Consider the following 17717-nt stretch of genomic DNA (forward strand, 5'->3'; position numbering starts at 1 on the left):
TGTGTGGAGTGTTCCCTCAGCCTCCTCTTCTCTCCTTCGGAGTCCTCCAGGCAGTTGCTGCAGCCGTCCCTGGTCTCTGAGCTGCCCCCTCCGTGCCCCAAAGAGAGGTGCCTCCCAGAGACACCATTCGCCTGGAGAGCTGCAAGAAAACAGCTGTGCGTGTCTTTGGGAGGCAGGGACTCAAGAAGGCATCAGACGGAGGGAGGGAAGGAAGGAAAAAGGGACAGAGGCCACTATTGCCCATGGCACCCCTGACCATCATTTAAGGCATCCCAGGGTGCCACAGCACAGTGGTAGAAAACCACTGGTTTATTGTGAACACACTGATCTTGGCCACTTTGCTTCTCTGCAGCTTATGCTGGGAGGAAACAAAACTGAACTACTGCCTAAGTGTTACATTTAAAGCAGGGATTGTAGTTTGTTTCACTCCCTGACCAGGATGTGTAGTCAAGGTTTGTTTTTGTCTTAATGTAGCTTGTTGGGAGCAAAACAGTCCATGCCTCCTGGTTTTGACATAATGCAAAGTCACGAATCCTGGTTTATATCCTCTGTGCGCCAGCAGATGAGAGTCATATTGTCCAGATATGCACATTCATATCAAACTATTACCTAGTTTCCAAAGACATGTGAATTGGGCTAATATATTCTATATCAGTGAGGAGGAACCTTCAGATCATAGGTCCGCAAGGCAATTTCCCCACCTGCCCCGCACCTTACATAATATGAAATCAGGTGAAGGGCAGGTAAGGTCACAGCTACACAAAAGCAACTGGGAGTCTTAGAATGCACCCCCAATTCTTCTTCTGCAAATAGGGCTTGCATCCAGAGGCTTTAAAATTTGGTACCAAATGCAAGCACTTGCGAACTCCCGATCAGAGCTCCTGAATGGAGCCAATCCCTGTTGAATGCAAGCCACACTTTCAGCAGGAGTCTTTGCAGCCTTGGCTTGAATGTAAGCCATGACTGCAAAGAAACACCTGGGAGAGCACTTAGAAGTGTCAAATTACTTGATATCTGGTGCTTAGTGGAGAACCGGGCAGTTCCCACTCCCTTGAGCTACAAGTTTTAGGCACTAGGTTGCCAAAGGCTGCTTTAATTGAACATCTGTTTTGAATCTAGAGCAAGGTTACTCTGTGATGGTTACAAAGCCTTGAAGAACGGAAGCAAATTAGTTATTTCTTAAATACAAATGAAACCAAATTTTCAAACAAATATTAGACCGAGTCTGACCATGAATGCACAAGAATTAAAAGTTTATAAGGGCACTTTGTCAGCATTCAGAGTAGGAAGGTAGTTGCCCAGTAATTAGGAAAGTTTATTGTTTCAGGATGCATCTTGGGTGTAGTAAGGGACATGATACATACTTGACAATTTAATGGTGGTACTCAGTCACAATGTAAATGTGTTGTACATAAAAAAGCCAATGCAATTCTGGGCTGCATCAATAGGAGTATAGCATCTAGATCAAGGGAAGTAATAGTACCACTATATTCTGCTCTGGTCAGACCTCACCTGGAGTACTGTGTCCAGTTCTGGGCACCACAGTTCAAGAAGGATACTGACAAACTGGAACGTGTCCAGAGGAGGGCAACCAAAATGGTCAAAGGCCTGGAAACAATGCCTTATGAGGAACGGCTTAGGGAGCTGGGTATGTTTAGCCTGGAGAAGGTTAAGGGGTGATATGATAGCCATGTTCAAATATATGAAAGGATGTCATATGGAGGAGGGAGAAAGATTGTTTTCTGCTGCTCCAGAGAAGCGGACACAGAGCAATGGATTCAAACTACAAGAAAGAAGATTCCACCTAAACATTAGGAAGAACTTCCTGACAGTAAGAGCTGTTCGGCAGTGGAATTTGCTACCAAGGAGTGTGGTGGAGTCTCCTTCTTTGGAGGACTTTAAGCAGGCTTGACAGGCATATGTCAAGAATGCTTTGATGGTGTTTCCTGCTTGGCAGGGGTTGGACTGGATGGCCCTTGTGGTCTCTTCCAACTCTAGGATTCTATGATTCTATGATAAAAAGGAAAGGCTAACAAAAGGCAGCCAATATCCAAGGCTGAGGAAAAATTTACTTGCAGAACAGGAATAGGATTTCTGATACTATAAATCCAACTGCACTGCTGAGCAAATGAAAAACAAAAGACATCTAGCTTAGAATAGAGCTGAGTCAAACTAGATAAACACACACGTTAAATATAGCAGCCTTAAACTAGGTTTTATAGAACACAATGTAACCAAGTGAATTATAGATTTGCAAGAGCTGAATGTGAGCTGTAATGCAGCTTTCTCCTGTAGCCACTGGATCAGGGCATGTGCACGCCCACCATTGTGGAACAGAATGCCGGAATCAAAACAAGTTGTGATCAAGGTTATCCTTTCAGCCACTGGCAATCATTTAGATGCTCAAAGCGCAATTGCAGGATTGTTGCCATGGCAAATACAAGTTTTACTGCAATTCCAAATTCTGCGACTGCCAGTAAAAACTCGGTTCTGGTGTGTGTGTGTGTGTGTGTGTGTAGGGATGCAGTGTGCATGTGTGTGGAGTGGCCACAACAAATGCAGGCATGGAGGATTGGCCAAGGATCAACACATCCCTTGGACAGAAAAAGGCTTGCCATTCCTGATGCACTTCCTACCAATACTTCTGGAATTCAACCACCAAAGAGGGATCAAATTATCCCACTCATAGGGGCATACGAGGGAGCCTTTTCACTCTTAATGAAATAGCACATGCAACAAATTTAAAATCTCAAACTTTCAGACCAGTGTAAAGCTACAGATTCATGTTTCCCCCTCACACACATGAAAAATTATCTGAGATAAACAGCAGCTGGCTTCCTCAGCTTCACTCAGGATTTTCCTGACAACACCAAAGTCTTCAAACCAACCCAAAGCTTTGCACTATTTTTGACTTGATCAAGTTAGCAGGTCTAAATACGGAGAGTGTTATCACTGCTGCATAAAATGTTAAAGTTTTTGATGATTGCTGGAAATGTTTTCTCCCGAGCCTTTTCAAATGAGTCTATTTCTGCAGTTTTGATTATTGCTGGTTTTATGATTTAATACTGGTTTATTATCTATATCATGTTTTATATTCTATTTCTATGCAGCAAAAAATATATAACCTAGTTTAAATGAAGTCAAGTCAAATGAATGTAATTAGAAGGCAGTGGGTTGCATCCAGTGTGAGTGGAAGACCACTTGCACAATGCGACTTCCAAATCTTCCCTATAGGGTCTACCAGTGGGGGGGCTGAAGGAGAGAAGGGAGAAGGGGAAAGCTCTGTTTCACTAGTGGAGCAGGACCACTTGACACCACTCAATGTTAATGCAACTGAGTATTATTCTTACACGTTAGATGCTAGCATCAGCACCAGAATTGCAGTTAAACTCTTTAAGCTAAGTGACACAGGTCTCGGGAGAATTGATTCATGGCTCCTTCCCCTTATCAGGGACTGCTCATCTTTTCTATCACAAACTGAAGAACCTGCATTCTAGGAAAAAAGAACGAACCATATTTTCTATTCCTCTAACCCAGATATAGTCAACCTTTTTATACCTAACGCCCACTAATGCATCTTTCTTGATGGTAAAATTTCCTTACTGCCCACCAGTGCTTGATGGAAGGGGGATTCAGCTTGTGCTGTAGAATCCCCTACCACCCACCTAGAATCCTGAAATGCCCACTAGTGGGCGGTAAGGAACAGGTTGACCACCTCTGCTCTAACCAAACAAAAGGTCACTGCTGGAAAGCTACTGTGAAACTTTAGTAACCGACACAACGGAGATGCAAAGTTCAGGACAGTACTCCGTGAAGCTTTTGTTCCCCAGATGTTAGGTTGTTAACCCAAGACATGTGTTCAGAAAACCACAAATTTGCCAACACCTCTTGGTGCTATGTAGACCACTGGTTTGAAGACTAGCTTTATTAAGACTCAATTGGAAAATTTTAATGATTTGTTACAGCTTTGTGAAGGGCAGGTTGAACTTCAAACATTTAAGATGAATCACAGAAAGCCTTGCGATGAAGGGGCTATGGGTTTATACCACCAGTTCTGTGGGGCAAATTGTTTCTTCTCTACAAGAAAGGAAATTCTGACTAAACATCAGGAAGAACTTTCTGACAGTTAATAGCTCTTCGGCAGTGGAACGGTCTCCCTTGGTCGTGGTCTCTCCTTCACTGGTGGTTTTTAAGCAGAGGTTGGATGTCCATCTGTCATGGATGCTTTAGCTGAGATTCCTGCATTGCAGGGGGTTGGATTGGATGGCCACCAGGGTCCCTTTCAATTTTGCTTGTGTCGTTTGAAATCAAACTGCACGGGTCAAGGCACAGTGCTTTGTAGGTGTTGATGCCTCTGCTGATCGCTAGTGCTTGTGAAGCCCTGTGTTACAGGGGCAAATGTGATTATCATCGGTGCTTGCACGGGATCATGGTTTTGCAAGCAGCACCAGCTAGCTGAACTGACAGTGCCTGAAAATTCCACTTTTGGCAGGGAGCTGAATCTTTTTACCTGCAACAGGGGTGTAGAAGGTAGGTGTGGCTTGGTCAAAATGGCTTCACAGGACAAAGAGGGAGGCTCACACGCTGGAGTACCTGACTGCTGCTTTATACCACAAACTGTTTCATGTGACGATTGCCCATGAATGTGGCCAGATTATGGGGACACTCTGAAACGGATAGTTAAACGAGTATTGCCAACCGATACACCCCATCAAATGCACCCCTGAAATAAAGCAGTGTAATTTCCCCACCACCACTGTCACAACATGCAATGTACCATTATCCATCAATGAACTTCCAAGAACCTCAAGTCTCTTTCTGAATGATCATCTGAGGATAAAAGCCATAGTGTGCCAAATCAAAATATTCTAGGAACATTTGTGCAGAGATTAAAATTCTAACGTGACAGCCTTTTGGTTTTAGCAAAAGAAAAGCCATACACGTTTTACATAGGTTCAAATGTTTTTCCAAGAGTAATTCTGGGAATGATACGACACATACCTGTGTACATGGCAGGTTCCTCCTCCACACATCAGTCCCACAAAGCAGCAGTAACCTCAACTAGTGCTTATAATACTTCAGACACCAGGAAACCTGAGTCGATAACATAGTAACAATCTGGCTTCTAGCTATTTTATTTTCAAACATGGGCAGTCAAACACCTTTTTACACCAATACGCCACTTACCCGGACAAGAGCATCATCTATGATGTGATCCCGTCTCACTTTGAGTCGCAAATACGGATTTAACTGCTGTCCTTGAACTAAACTGTAGAGTACGGTGATGCGCCGTTCACTGTACATACGGATTCTGTTGTCATAATACAATCCCAGGTTTTTCGTAACAGCATTCAATATAAAGGGGCACGTCATAAAGGAGAATTTGTTTTCTGTTTCTACCTTGAAGAAGGTGTAATCTTTGTCCATTTCTAGAACGTCATTCAGTGGCTCATTGATAAACTCTTCAAAGGGTATAAGTGGTTTTCGGCAATCTATAGTTTTTACACCAAGTTCCGTTTCCAGTGGGTCTACTCGGGGTCCTTTTTTATTTCTTCTCTCCTCGCCCAGCAGTTCCTGAAGCGTTAGCTCGCTGGATTCTGGGATTGGCTCTTCGTCTTCCTCCTCATTGTGATCCGTGTCCACATCCCCTCCCACTACATTTGCATAGTAAACCATTTTTAAGCACTTTGAAGCAGCGACAATGGCATCGTCATCATTCACTAAGTTGCGACTGTTGAACTCATTGCTTATGACCTTGTAGGTTATAAGTTGCTGAAACGTTTCCATCATCCGTCGGATCTGGTCTGCGCTATACTTTGACCACAATCTGACCAGCTTCGCTTGAGCTGCTAAAGGTAGCTTACTCATTGCTTTGCAAAACAATGGCAGTGCCATTTCCAGATATTCAGGACTGTGAAGATTACCATTTTCCATTACAATAATAAACAAGTTGAGATAGTTAGGATCTCGAGAGTACACATTATGGTAAGTCAAGTCACATTCCACATTGGGCGACAAGTACACAAGTGCATTTAAAAAGGCAGATTCTATTTTTTCGTTAGAAAGCAATCTATTGTAGACCCGTCTGACTGCATCAATGTCTACAGACACTTCTTCTGGGCCTAATTTTTGTAGGTTGTTATCCCCCTGCGCGGCATCGCCTGTTCTGGATGATGATGATGATGGTGCAACCGAATCTTCTTCCATGGCAGAAGAACAGGCAGCTTTTTCCTTTTCATCTTCATCCTTATCTTCATCCTTTCCTTGAAGAGATTTCAGTTCTTCCTTAGTATGCTGCTTGGCTTTTCGAAAGCTCTGTACCAAAGCTTCAGCGCTAGAAAACACTCTCCCGATGACACGGATTAAAGGTGAATAGTCCTCTTTTTCTCTACATAGCTCAAGGATTTCATAGACTTTGTCTTCTGTTAAGAATGTCACATCTACAATGTTAAACACAAAGCAGAAAACCTCTGTTGAACTTAGGTTAAAAAAGCAGAAGGCATTAAGAGACCCACTATTTACCAACTTCAGCAGACATACAACAACTTTGGCACTTTATTATGACAAAAGAAGATTGAATGAGAAACTAGGGCTGTGTTCAGTGTTACGATAAACCATTCCCTTGGTCTCACAAACTCCCACTCTGCTCTGGCACAGCTGTTACGGGGGAGCTGCAAAGCTTTCACTTTTAATTTCAATTAACCAGGTTAACACGTCAGAATTCTAAATGGTGGTTCAACAAACCATGGTTTGTTGAAACAAGCCGCCTTATTGTATTTTATTTATTCAAATATTTATAGCCTGCCCTATACTGCTTGATCTCAGGTCAGTGTAATTCATTTAAAACAAGGATTCATCAAACAAAAATAACGTATGTAAAAAAACCAACAGCACTCATCTTAAAACACAAAATGGAACACAGTATAAAGCAACAGATATGCCCGACTGAATAATCGGTTCTTAATCAGGCAACAAAGCAAGGTGCCTGTTTCTGAAGGGAGGGTTTTCCATCACTGGGCACAGGCAAAGATATGACCCTCTTCCCCATCTCCACATAATGTACAGCCTCTAAAACTGGGAGGCAAAGGAAAGCCTCACTGGCTACTTTAATGCATGGGCAGGTTGATGCTCCTTCAAGTGCCTAGGTCTCCACTTGTTTAAGACTTACCGCTAACACCTTGAAACTGGACCTGAAGCATATTGGCAGCCAGTGTTCAAGGTAATGCCTTACCTTTAAAGTCATCTCTTGGGCCTTGCATTTCCTTCTTGTTCATTTTTCTGTCAGTGCAGGAGTTGTTGTGGGCACCTTTGGAATTGTTTTCTAGGTAAGCTGAGCTTGTTCCTTTCTTGGAGGGATGAGGATCACAGAGTTTTGCATTAATCTTATAAAGCTCGAGGGCTTTAATGGCTGCTGCATTGTTATCCATACGGAGGAAAGTTGGACAGGAAGCACAAAATTCATTCGTGCAGGCTTCATTTCCACAGCCCTCAGTTAACTGATGGTAGTAGCGTTCTATTAGATGCTTTGCAGCTGCTCGCTTCCTGTACCAAACATCCAAACAGTAAGCACAAGGATTAGTATGGCTTTCATATACAAGCTCATTCAAATGGTTGGCAAAGCACAGATTAGTGAGGCTCTGAAGTAATCTCTCTCAATTTAAGAGATATTGCACATCAAGAGATCCTGAAATGCAAAATGTAGCTGCTAAATAATAATAATAATAATAATAATAATAATAATAATAATAATAGGTCTGATGCACAGTATAGTTTGTAAATGTGTAAACTAGTCTGCTGTTTCTTTAAAAAATGTAGATTATCAAAGTCTGGAGCAAGACCCTCCCCAAGCTCAGCATTTCAATGTGATTACTTTCAACTGGAAAGATTGAAGTAACAGAACTTTCAAAAGTAGCTAATTAGGACAGGGTTATGGTCAATACTTGTCATAGTTTGGTTCCAACAAATCATTCAGTTACAAGAATTACTAAGCTCCTCATATATATACACACTCCTCATTATATTGACATCCACAATAATGTAGAAATTTAGTACAGTAAGTGTATGACTAGAACCTGGCTCCTCCAAATGATATGGACTATGAGTCTCATCATCTATCATTATTGGCCATGCTGCTGGGGCTTCCATGCCTCATATGCAAATATATCAGTCTGTGTTATAATTTCATGCTGCCATACTATACTAAAACAATTTTTTCCTAGTTGCCAGTTTTTAACAGGGATATTAAATGGTTAAGCCAAGTTCAAATCAAGGTTTAAGATCCTGGCTTGCTCTTAAGCTGGTGACCATAGTTTCCTGGTTTGGATGAAACAGGGAACAATGGTTAATTAGAGACTCAATGATGAGAACTGATGATTAAAGAACTCAATGATGAGTTTCCAATAGCTGGAATGCTATTAATGCTTCAGTTTCTCTTAATGCTTCAGTTTTGCTGGGTAGTACATGGAGCAAAAATGCTCAATATTTCTGCTAGTCTGAGCAAAAACTTGAAGTTACGTCTTAAATAAAATTGTTAAAATATTATTGGGATCATTCCAATTCACCATCAAAGTCAAGACTACAGGAGTTGTAAATCTCTTACATAGAACACGTCTGAATAAACTGATGTCTCAAAATATAGTGCCCACTAGGCTAAGAATATATAAGTGAACTCCAAAACAAAACTCTCCATTTTATTTGGAATTATTTTAATTCCAAATAAAACCTTCCAGAACTACCCCAAGCAGATCTTTATGATATGGACCTAATAACAAGATTTTGCATGCAAAAGACATTCCAAGGAGAGAATATAATTTGATATTAGCCATGCTGTTAACTATTTGCAGTTTAAAACAAATAAAAAACAACCTTTAAGTGTATGAATCCTCACAAAATTCCCCTTAGTTTCATAAAGTAATTTTTTTCTAGAGGATTTGTGGGTTTGTGTTCTAAGAAATACTAGCCTAAGCCCCTCTGTTTCAAATGATGGCTGCTATACAGATTTATTATAACAATTTCATACAAACAAGGAAATAAACTAAGCAAAATAGAATGTGTAATTACGTACTGATATTCTTGAGATGATTTATATCCCAAACATCTATTGCAACTGGAATACTCAGCACAACTATCATTGCAGCACAATTACATTATGGCTGTTTGCTTCTGAGTAGTTTTCACTGGGACAGTTACGATCTTGAAAATCCTAAAGGGCCTGGGACTAATTATCTGAAAGGCTGCCCAATCTTGTTTGAATCTACCTATATACTGAGCTCTTCTACAGAGTGTTCCCATCATGAGAGCAGATGGTTAACTGTAGATAGGGCCTCTTCTACTGTGGCACGCAACTTTTGGAATATCACTCCATGGTATACCAATGACGTGCTGCGTTGTAACTTTTTAGGTGCCAGGCAAAACAATAATTTTGTCTCCAGCTTTTGGTGGCACATGACGGATACTTATTTTGTGGTTTTGTCTGTGGTTGCTGGGTCTGCTTCTTGGTTTTTTTTTTAGTATCTTGCTTTAATCTAAAAGGAACAGACGCTACTCTATATTCTGGAAGAACAGTTTTCGGAAGACAGCAAAGGAAACAAATACGTTGTTAAATTTTATGGGAATGCACGCACTGGCAATTAAATACAATATATTATGGGCCTGACTATTCATTTACTAGCATCAGTATTCTTAGGTTTGGCAAGTATTTTATTATCATTCTTCAAATGCATAAATTAGGAATTACTGAAATCTAACTAATCAACCAGTGTTAGAGTTAAGTGACACAATCATCATGAGTTTAGTTACATATTAATACTAAACCATGGTTTAGTGCTGTGTCAACGAGCCCAAAGCAAAGCCTTGGTCTCATATATATCTCATGCACTCAGGAGAATGACTTTGCCAGCACTTTCTTTCCATTTCCCCAGTCCTACCTTGTTGTTCTGTGAGAATCAGAGATTGTGGTTTAAACGAACTTTGTTCAGTTATAGAGCAAGCCAGCTTCAAATCATGGATTATGAAACTGGCTTGTCTAACTGATTGAAGTTATAATCCTGGATCTCTGGTTCATACACAAGCCAGAATTCGAAGCAACAAAGTAAACACTAGTGAAGTCCTTCTCCTAGCTGTGTGGGAGGAGAGAGGAGTATGCAAACTTGTAGCCTCACTTGGGCTCTTCCCTGCTTCTGTACATACATAACCATGGTTTAGTGTTACATGCAAACCAGCTTTGGTACTCCCTTTAGCTCTGAACGTCACAGTTAACAAAAAAGCAAAGTAAGGTTCTCAGACGAAGCTGGTTAAAAATGTCTGATATTTTGACTCATTTTCCCCTTGGTCCTCCTTCTAACCAAGTTACACATCAACAATATTTGTCATCAGTTGTTTCCACTCTATCAAATCTTTTAGAACAGGAAGAGCGTTAATTGCTTTCTTCTTTTCAGTATTATCTAGACTAATGAATGGATTTTGCCCACTTACAGTTTAACTTCATATTACAGTTAATGTAGTTGAGCCGTTGGCAAATAAAAGAATCTGAGTTGAATTATTCTGATCTAATAAATAAGATGGAATTAAATTGCAGCTGTAGCTTCAAAAATTAGATTATTTCAAGTTACAATAATATGAAAAGCACAAGTATAATAAAGCAAATTATTTACAGTTATTAATACTAGTATTACAATGTATAGCCTGCCTTTCAACCTGAAGGTTTCCAATGTGGTCCGTTACAAAATATAAAATATATAAATCACCACAAAAAAGCCACAGAATATAAACCAGATATCATAAACCAGAAACACTGAAATAACAAGAAGCAGAAATTACAAACAGTCTGGTAGCTAGACCAGTACCTTTTCTACTCATGAGCCTGACCTAGTATTTTCTGTATCACTAAACAATTGGACACTGCTTAATTTTAGTTGTATATAATAAGAGTTGAAGAAGCCTCTGATTGCGATCCAGAGCAATCATTTATATTCCCATGCAGAATGAGCACAGGGCGGGCAATGTAACATTTTTTCACTAGCACAGTTTACCCGCCAAGGCAGCAAGCTGTAATTCAACTTTAGGGGCAGCTTGCGTTATTGGCTCTGGGAACTGTCATAGCAAAAACATCAAAGAGATCTATGGATTGGGTCCTTTCCAAGTTAGCTGCACTTAGATTCCACTGAAATCAATGGGAAAAGTCAGGTCATGACTAACGTGATTTCCCATTGATTTCAACATACCTAATCTAGGCAAATGATTGTGTTCTCAATGTACCTAATCTGGGCAAACCATCATGTTGAAGAAGTGAACAATGAATATTTTTTCTCAAGTACAACTTAAAGGTAGCTGTTGAAGAATGTAGGTAATGCAACTCTGATGTTGCATCTGGGTTTCACACAAAATATACCAAATGGACTCTTTTGATATGCTGGTTATACTTACATTCGGCTAGCTTCAATATTTTCAGAGTGAGGTTCTCCTGGTGATCTGTAAAGGTTTAAATAAAAATGTGAGTGTTTCATATGCAGCTAAGAGGAAAAGTGATACGACTACTAGCATATTATGTGATTCATTAATACCAATAACATATTCTCTTAGAAGCCAGTCCTACTGATTTCAAATGAAAGTTACCTATAGGTTAAGGCTGCTTGCAACCATACAAGCACAGATATAAGCTGCTCATCATACACTCACAGCTGTCTACTTTTGCAATTATCAACTTTTACATATTGTACACCTTTTTTACATAGTACTTTCTATTCTCTCATGAAATGCTTCATAAAAACCACTATTTACAATACTTCCACATTTTTAGGTGTCCCAATAATTTGTCATTTTCTTATTATCATAATTTTGCCAGTACCAGGTCAGCTGAGCTATATTAATCCTTGTGCTATATTAAAAAGTGGCCTTGGTATGTTTCTAGATTCCAACAAGCCTATGTTTCTAAGATTTCCAGAAGCTCAGCTAACAGTGTTTTATTATTAGTAAGTATAAAGCAGCTTTTTATGTTGTTCTGTGCTAGTTAAAACTTTATTCTACAACAGTGCTGGTTTTCTACAAGGACACAGCCTTTTCTGTGATGACCCTGCATTTGTAGAATACCCTCCCCAGGGAAATATTTTGACCTCTTCTTTATTCTAGCCAGCATTTGAAAAAAAATTATGGAATGTTTTTAAAGAATTGTTTTATCTGCTATCTTTTAAATGTCATTTTATTGGTTTTTAAAAAAAAATATTATGGAATTTCAGTGTATCAATGTTGTTACATGATGCTGAAAACTGCCTTGTAGAGAACAGATTCTCTGAAAGGTAAGTTAACAGCCATTAAATAAATAGTGTATATATTTGTTTATTTGAACAAATTTTTTTTAACATTAAATATAACATGCTTAAGAAGTTTAGAAAACATAAAAGTTATCATTATTTAGCTCACCCCTGCCAAAACCAAAAGGTTTGCTTTTGTTTAATAAATTTCGTTACAAGTGCTTAGTTTTCAGCCCCGAATAGCACTGCAGAAAGCATGATCGCAACACACCCACCCACTAATCTGAACACTGCAGCATGAGCTAGCAATTTCATATGGTGGCTCAATTCCAATGCCACTCAAAGCAACTTCTCCATTCTGCAAGAAGTTGCCTCCACTGTAACTCCTAGGATAGAAAAAGCAAAGGCACGCAAGTCTGCTGCACTAGGCAAGTTCACCAAGTTTCTGGAACAAAATAATTGTTTTAGCTAAATTGAGCACCCATTGTCAGCAAGATACCATTAAGATCTCTCCCCAAATCTGTGCATTCTTTCATTTTCTTCTAAGGTCGGACTGTGGTGGACTGCTTCTGGCAATTACTGAACCAGAGACAGTCTTCCCTATATAACAACTGGGGGGGGGCATTTTATAGAATATTAACACTGATATTCAGAGCAATATAAAGTAAGGATAGTCACTTCAAAGTATTTGCCTCGATGGTGTCCTCCTAAAGACTACTTGCTAATTAAGCTGTTATGGAAGCAAAAGTTCATGACATTTACCTTTTACAAGCTGTGGCCATTCGGTGACATTGGGGTGATCACAATTTTGTGTTGTTGATTATAAAAACAGGTTGTCGCTGGTCCTCTTGTGCTGGGCCAAGCATAGGCTTAATAGTGCTAAATGAATAAAGTTATGCTTAGTTAAACATCCTCAAGTTCATGTTTCAAACTAGGCATTTAAACAAACAATTGTGATCATTAGCCAACAAACGCTCTGTGTTGCAAGAAATCTTAACACAAATATATATAATCATTCTGCAGTCAAAACTAAGTTCCAGCCTTTACAAATCAACTTTTGAATTTGTCCAGATTCAATGGAATACATTTCCCAGAGTTCAGTCATAGTTGGGCGGTTCATTAAAGTTAGGCTATTGAAACGAAATCCATGAAAGACAGAAATGATGATGGCCAGAAAACCTTGTGGAATGGAGAATATATTTTTACTTCCACTATGGGTAGTGTTTAGCCATGCACTTTCACTCAGGCTTACAGTCATTCCTAGAGCTATGCATTGCAACTGTGCCTAGGAGAGCTTTCTACCAATTCCACTACCCTGCATTATTTTAGAAAGCACCATCCTTAACGATGGCTCAAAATATTAAGCTGGTTTAAGGTTAATTCCAAAAACTGCTTTCTGATGTAGGTCATAAGAAAACATGTTACAATAAAGATCTAGAGATTAAATTTGTTCCCTATTGACCTCCAGGATCAATTCAAGGTGTGGTTCATGATAGAAAAAGATCTACAATAGGCTATACCCCAATATACCCAGAGGCCATCTCCAGTCTTGTGCATTACTATGAAATTTTAAGAGTGTCCTCTTTCATTATTCATGTGTCAACTTAGGAATGTAAGGAATACAGAGGTGGCTAACCTGCAATTACAGGTTACAGGTTTGCCCTTGAGACTCACTAAGACAAATCCATACATTTCCTAGAAGCGCATATTATCTTTTATATAGGTTGGCCTTTGATGGCCCAGGTTAGAATGGCCAGAAGGTCTATTTTAATATTGGTAAAGGCTGTATTTCTGGCATCACCCACTTCAGCCTATGAGACGAGGCCACTATACAACACATTTCTATGTAAAATATGATACTGACACCAGTCACAATTTTATTACAATTAATTAGTAATTCCACCACAAGGTACTTCACCACTAGATTCAGCTTTAGTGGCCATTAAAACTTCAAAGACGAAAATACAGCCTATTACAACCATGGCTCTTTATATACAAGGGAGATGCAAGAACCTCTCACCCCTTCTCAGACCTGTTTTTGCAGAAATCACGAGGCAGCTAGTGGGTAGAATGCTGACCCACTCCTTTCTAATTACAGCAAGAACAGCTGTATGGACCCTGCCCCACCATGACATGGGGTGATTAATGAGTAACTGCCTATTTTTTAGAATGGACTTTTGAATCCCAGTAGTCCTCTCACAGGAAACACCTATCACACCAATGTCCTAGTCTCTCAGGACCACTTCAGACATCACATACGTCAAGCATCTCCAATACTTTGGCCACCTCATGAGAAGAGAAGACTCCCTGGAAAAGACCCTGATGTTGGGAAAGATTGAGGGCACTAGGAGAAGGGGACGACAGAGGACGAGATGGTTGGACAGTGTTCTCGAAGCTACGAACATGAGTTTGACCAAACTGTGGGAGGCAGTGGAACACAGGAGTGCCTGGCGTGCTCTGGTCCATGGGGTCACAAAGAGTCGGACACGACTAAACGACAACATCAAGCATCTTAGATGTATGCCTAAAAAAATGTGAAGTATGAGTGCAACGAACATGTGCTTGCAAATGTATGTATCAAGAGACCTGAGACTGGCTGAACCTTCCTGCTGAGTGTTTACTTGGTGGAAACGTGGGGTTTGATTCCATGAGATTTGCGGTGGCCCTTGGACGGCTTCAGTTGACCTTGACAAGGTTTAATAGCCACTGTTCTAAAAATTTCCCACAATGCAAACTAATAATAAACACAGGATGAAAATAATGCAGTTTACAATGGTTGGACTCTTTCTTTTCAGCAACCCATTTGTAGTGGACATTTCCATTTCAAAATTTTACCTGTCAACTGTCTCCTGTGATCTGGCTTCTCTGGTATAAGATGTAAGGCTGATCTTCTACTCTGTCATGTCGCTGTCAGCCAGTGATTATTCAGCAACACTCGTACCCACAGCACCCCGAGGCCACCCACTGGCTTTTTGCTCTCCAGCTGAAGACTTCCATTGCTGAAACGGAACCAATTAATGTCTTACCTAATTCTATAATCTGATCTTATCTGTTCTTACGTACAAAATTTTAAACCCTTAACCTGGGGCGGGGGGGGGGCACTAAATTTTCTCAACTCACTCTTTCCAGATCTGAGGAAAGTAAGAATGACTATAAAGCATTTGGTAAATAAGAATATTCTGAAGTATGAGTGATATCTGAATGTGGTGTCCCGCTTGCACAACAGACATCTTCTTGTGTAAACCGGACTTAAGACTCCCTTTCTTTTCCCCTGCAGTCCCCAATTTGCTTCGCTTTATCGGGATGGAGGGGAAGGAACGGGGATGAGAGGAATAGGAAATTCTGTTGCATCTATTGGTGTAGCACTGGATCTCTCCCTATAAACATTTTTTTTGCAGAAATCTGAAGCACTGTCTGCACCCAGGTTTAGGATAGCCGTGCACATCAGAACCCCGTTTACAGAGCAGAGCAAATGGATAGAAAGCAGTATTTCCCTAGCTAGCAAGACCAGTGGTCAGGGATGATGGGAACTGTAGTCCGAAAACAGCTTGAGAACTAAGTTTGGGAGACACTGTCTTAGAAGTAGTTTAAAATTGAGGATAGACAAAACACTTAAAATTTCCATCCAGTTCCCAGCTCGGGGTAGGCTGGCAATGTCCTGTGGCTGAAACCCTAGAAAGCTGCTGCCAGTCAGTGAAGACAGTACTAAGCTAGATGGGCCAAGGGTGTGACTCAGTATAAGGCAGCTTCCTATGCTCCTAATTGATAAAGCAATACTGTCCCTGTTATGGAGGACATTTTGCCATAGGGTACTTTTGGCTGTAGTCCCAAAACAACTGGAGACCCAAGTTCGGGAAACCCTGTACTAGTGTTTGGCTGAGCTGACCTAGTCCCAGAACATATTTATTCTTTGCCTATAGTATCCTAGAATAGAAACACTTCTGTTTATTTCTTCATAGCTTTTACCAATTTGCAATCCCTGTAAGTGACTGCTCTCTATGTATAAAATGTGATGCCTTTGGGGCGCAATGAAATATACTAATGAAACTTAAAACTGCCAGAATCCCTTGGCCAAAAACCAAATTTCATCATCTCTTATTTTATTCTACAGATAAACACATTTTCCAAGAGGTGAATTTATGCTTGAGAACAGGGTGCTCACATGAGCCTTGTGCCCTATATTCTATCATCTGGATAGAGCTGGCCCCATTGTTATACGAGTTTTAGCTCTCCAATTACATAACACAAGAAGTCAACTAGGGACCTAAAATAAGAGGCATGCAACACACGCCTCCAAATCCTCAAGCTGAGTGTGCAGAATGAAATTGTGCAAGGAATGAATGCATGGTCAATAGTGATCAACCTTGCCCATCTTATTAAAGTTGGGAGCAACTTTCTGGACAGCAAAGCAGGTGGGCTGACCCAGAGATGCTGTGAGTGCATGTGCAGCTGAGCAGTCACTGGCTGCCACCCGAGGTTCCAATCTCAGAAATCATCCAAGAACTGACAGATTATGCATGTGAAAGCAGCACAACAGACAAGAACAGTTTAAAAGTAAATTCAGCTTTCATAATCAGCGTCATTCCAACATAATTTTACTTTCACATAATAGCCGATATTGGGTGCAAAATACAATTTTCACAGTTAAGACCACCAGTAATTTACTGTCTGCAAACAGCCTCTGCTTGCAAAGGCTGCCTATTCATTTCGGTTGGGAGTGGGCTGGAAGGGGCACCTACAAACAGGTTTTCAACACACAGAATGCATTTAAGTGTCTGGACTGGGCAACCCTGTAAAGGAGATATAACTGTCTTGCTCTCTACTTAGGTGTCTTATCTTATTTCTCTTGTTCACAAACCAGTGCACAAAGGACATAATTTGGTAAGACTTCACAATTCCTACTATACCAAATTAAAAGCTGCTGTTGTACTGGAGATTTTAAAACCCCACCAACAGCAAGCTGCATGTCTAAATTTCAGCATGTATTTCATCATGCAACAATAAAATCAGACTGCAGTTAAAACTAGCTTGCTTTGTGGTTTTTCTGTGCTCCTTCGCCACCTGAAACCAGACTAAAACTGGTTACTTAATATAAGATGTTAAAATAAAGTGAATTAGGACTGTTTCCAGGAATGTGGTAGCAACATGAGATTTTTGACATTTAGCCAATTGACAAAAAGGTGATACTGGAAAAGAATAATACCAGATGAGCTGTCAAAAGTGTTCAGATTTACAATAGGTATGCCATTCATTATGCATACCAAAAGTTCATTCAGCAGTTAAGGAAAGACAAAACCTGATCCAATTTATATTCTGTCCACAAGCAACTAGCATACAGTAGTCAAGTCATTCTGAGTTTGTGGAGCAACTTGGAGGCTACATCATTCATATGGTTGACCTGCTAATTAATGGAAACTGCAATTTTTCAAAATACCATTGCACATGATATGGCAATCAAGTACTCAAGTA

General features: G+C 40.2%; 1 protein-coding gene across 6 annotated transcripts in view; it reads right to left on the bottom strand.

Moving 5' to 3' along the window:
* Positions 1-17717, bottom strand: part of UBE3A (ubiquitin protein ligase E3A) — a 33922-nt gene that overhangs the window by 8260 nt on the left and 7945 nt on the right. For 3 of the 6 annotated variants that reach the window (XM_035114766.2, XM_035114765.2, XM_060273453.1), the window contains 4 exons: positions 13011-13127; positions 11425-11469; positions 7232-7542; positions 5188-6440 (listed from right to left, as the gene is read on the bottom strand). In XM_035114766.2, the coding sequence (XP_034970657.1) occupies positions 5188-6440; positions 7232-7542; positions 11425-11469; positions 13011-13030 (1629 nt within the window). In that variant the 5' untranslated portion in view covers positions 13031-13127. Of the gene's footprint in view, positions 1-5187; positions 6441-7231; positions 7543-11424; positions 11470-13010; positions 13128-15083; positions 15248-17717 lie in introns of all 6 variants that reach the window. The other 3 variants (XM_035114768.2, XM_060273454.1, XM_060273455.1) reach the window with 2 other exon arrangements.

This window comes from Zootoca vivipara, chromosome 4, assembly GCF_963506605.1.
Source record: "Zootoca vivipara chromosome 4, rZooViv1.1, whole genome shotgun sequence".
Classification (NCBI taxonomy): domain Eukaryota; kingdom Metazoa; phylum Chordata; class Lepidosauria; order Squamata; family Lacertidae; genus Zootoca; species Zootoca vivipara.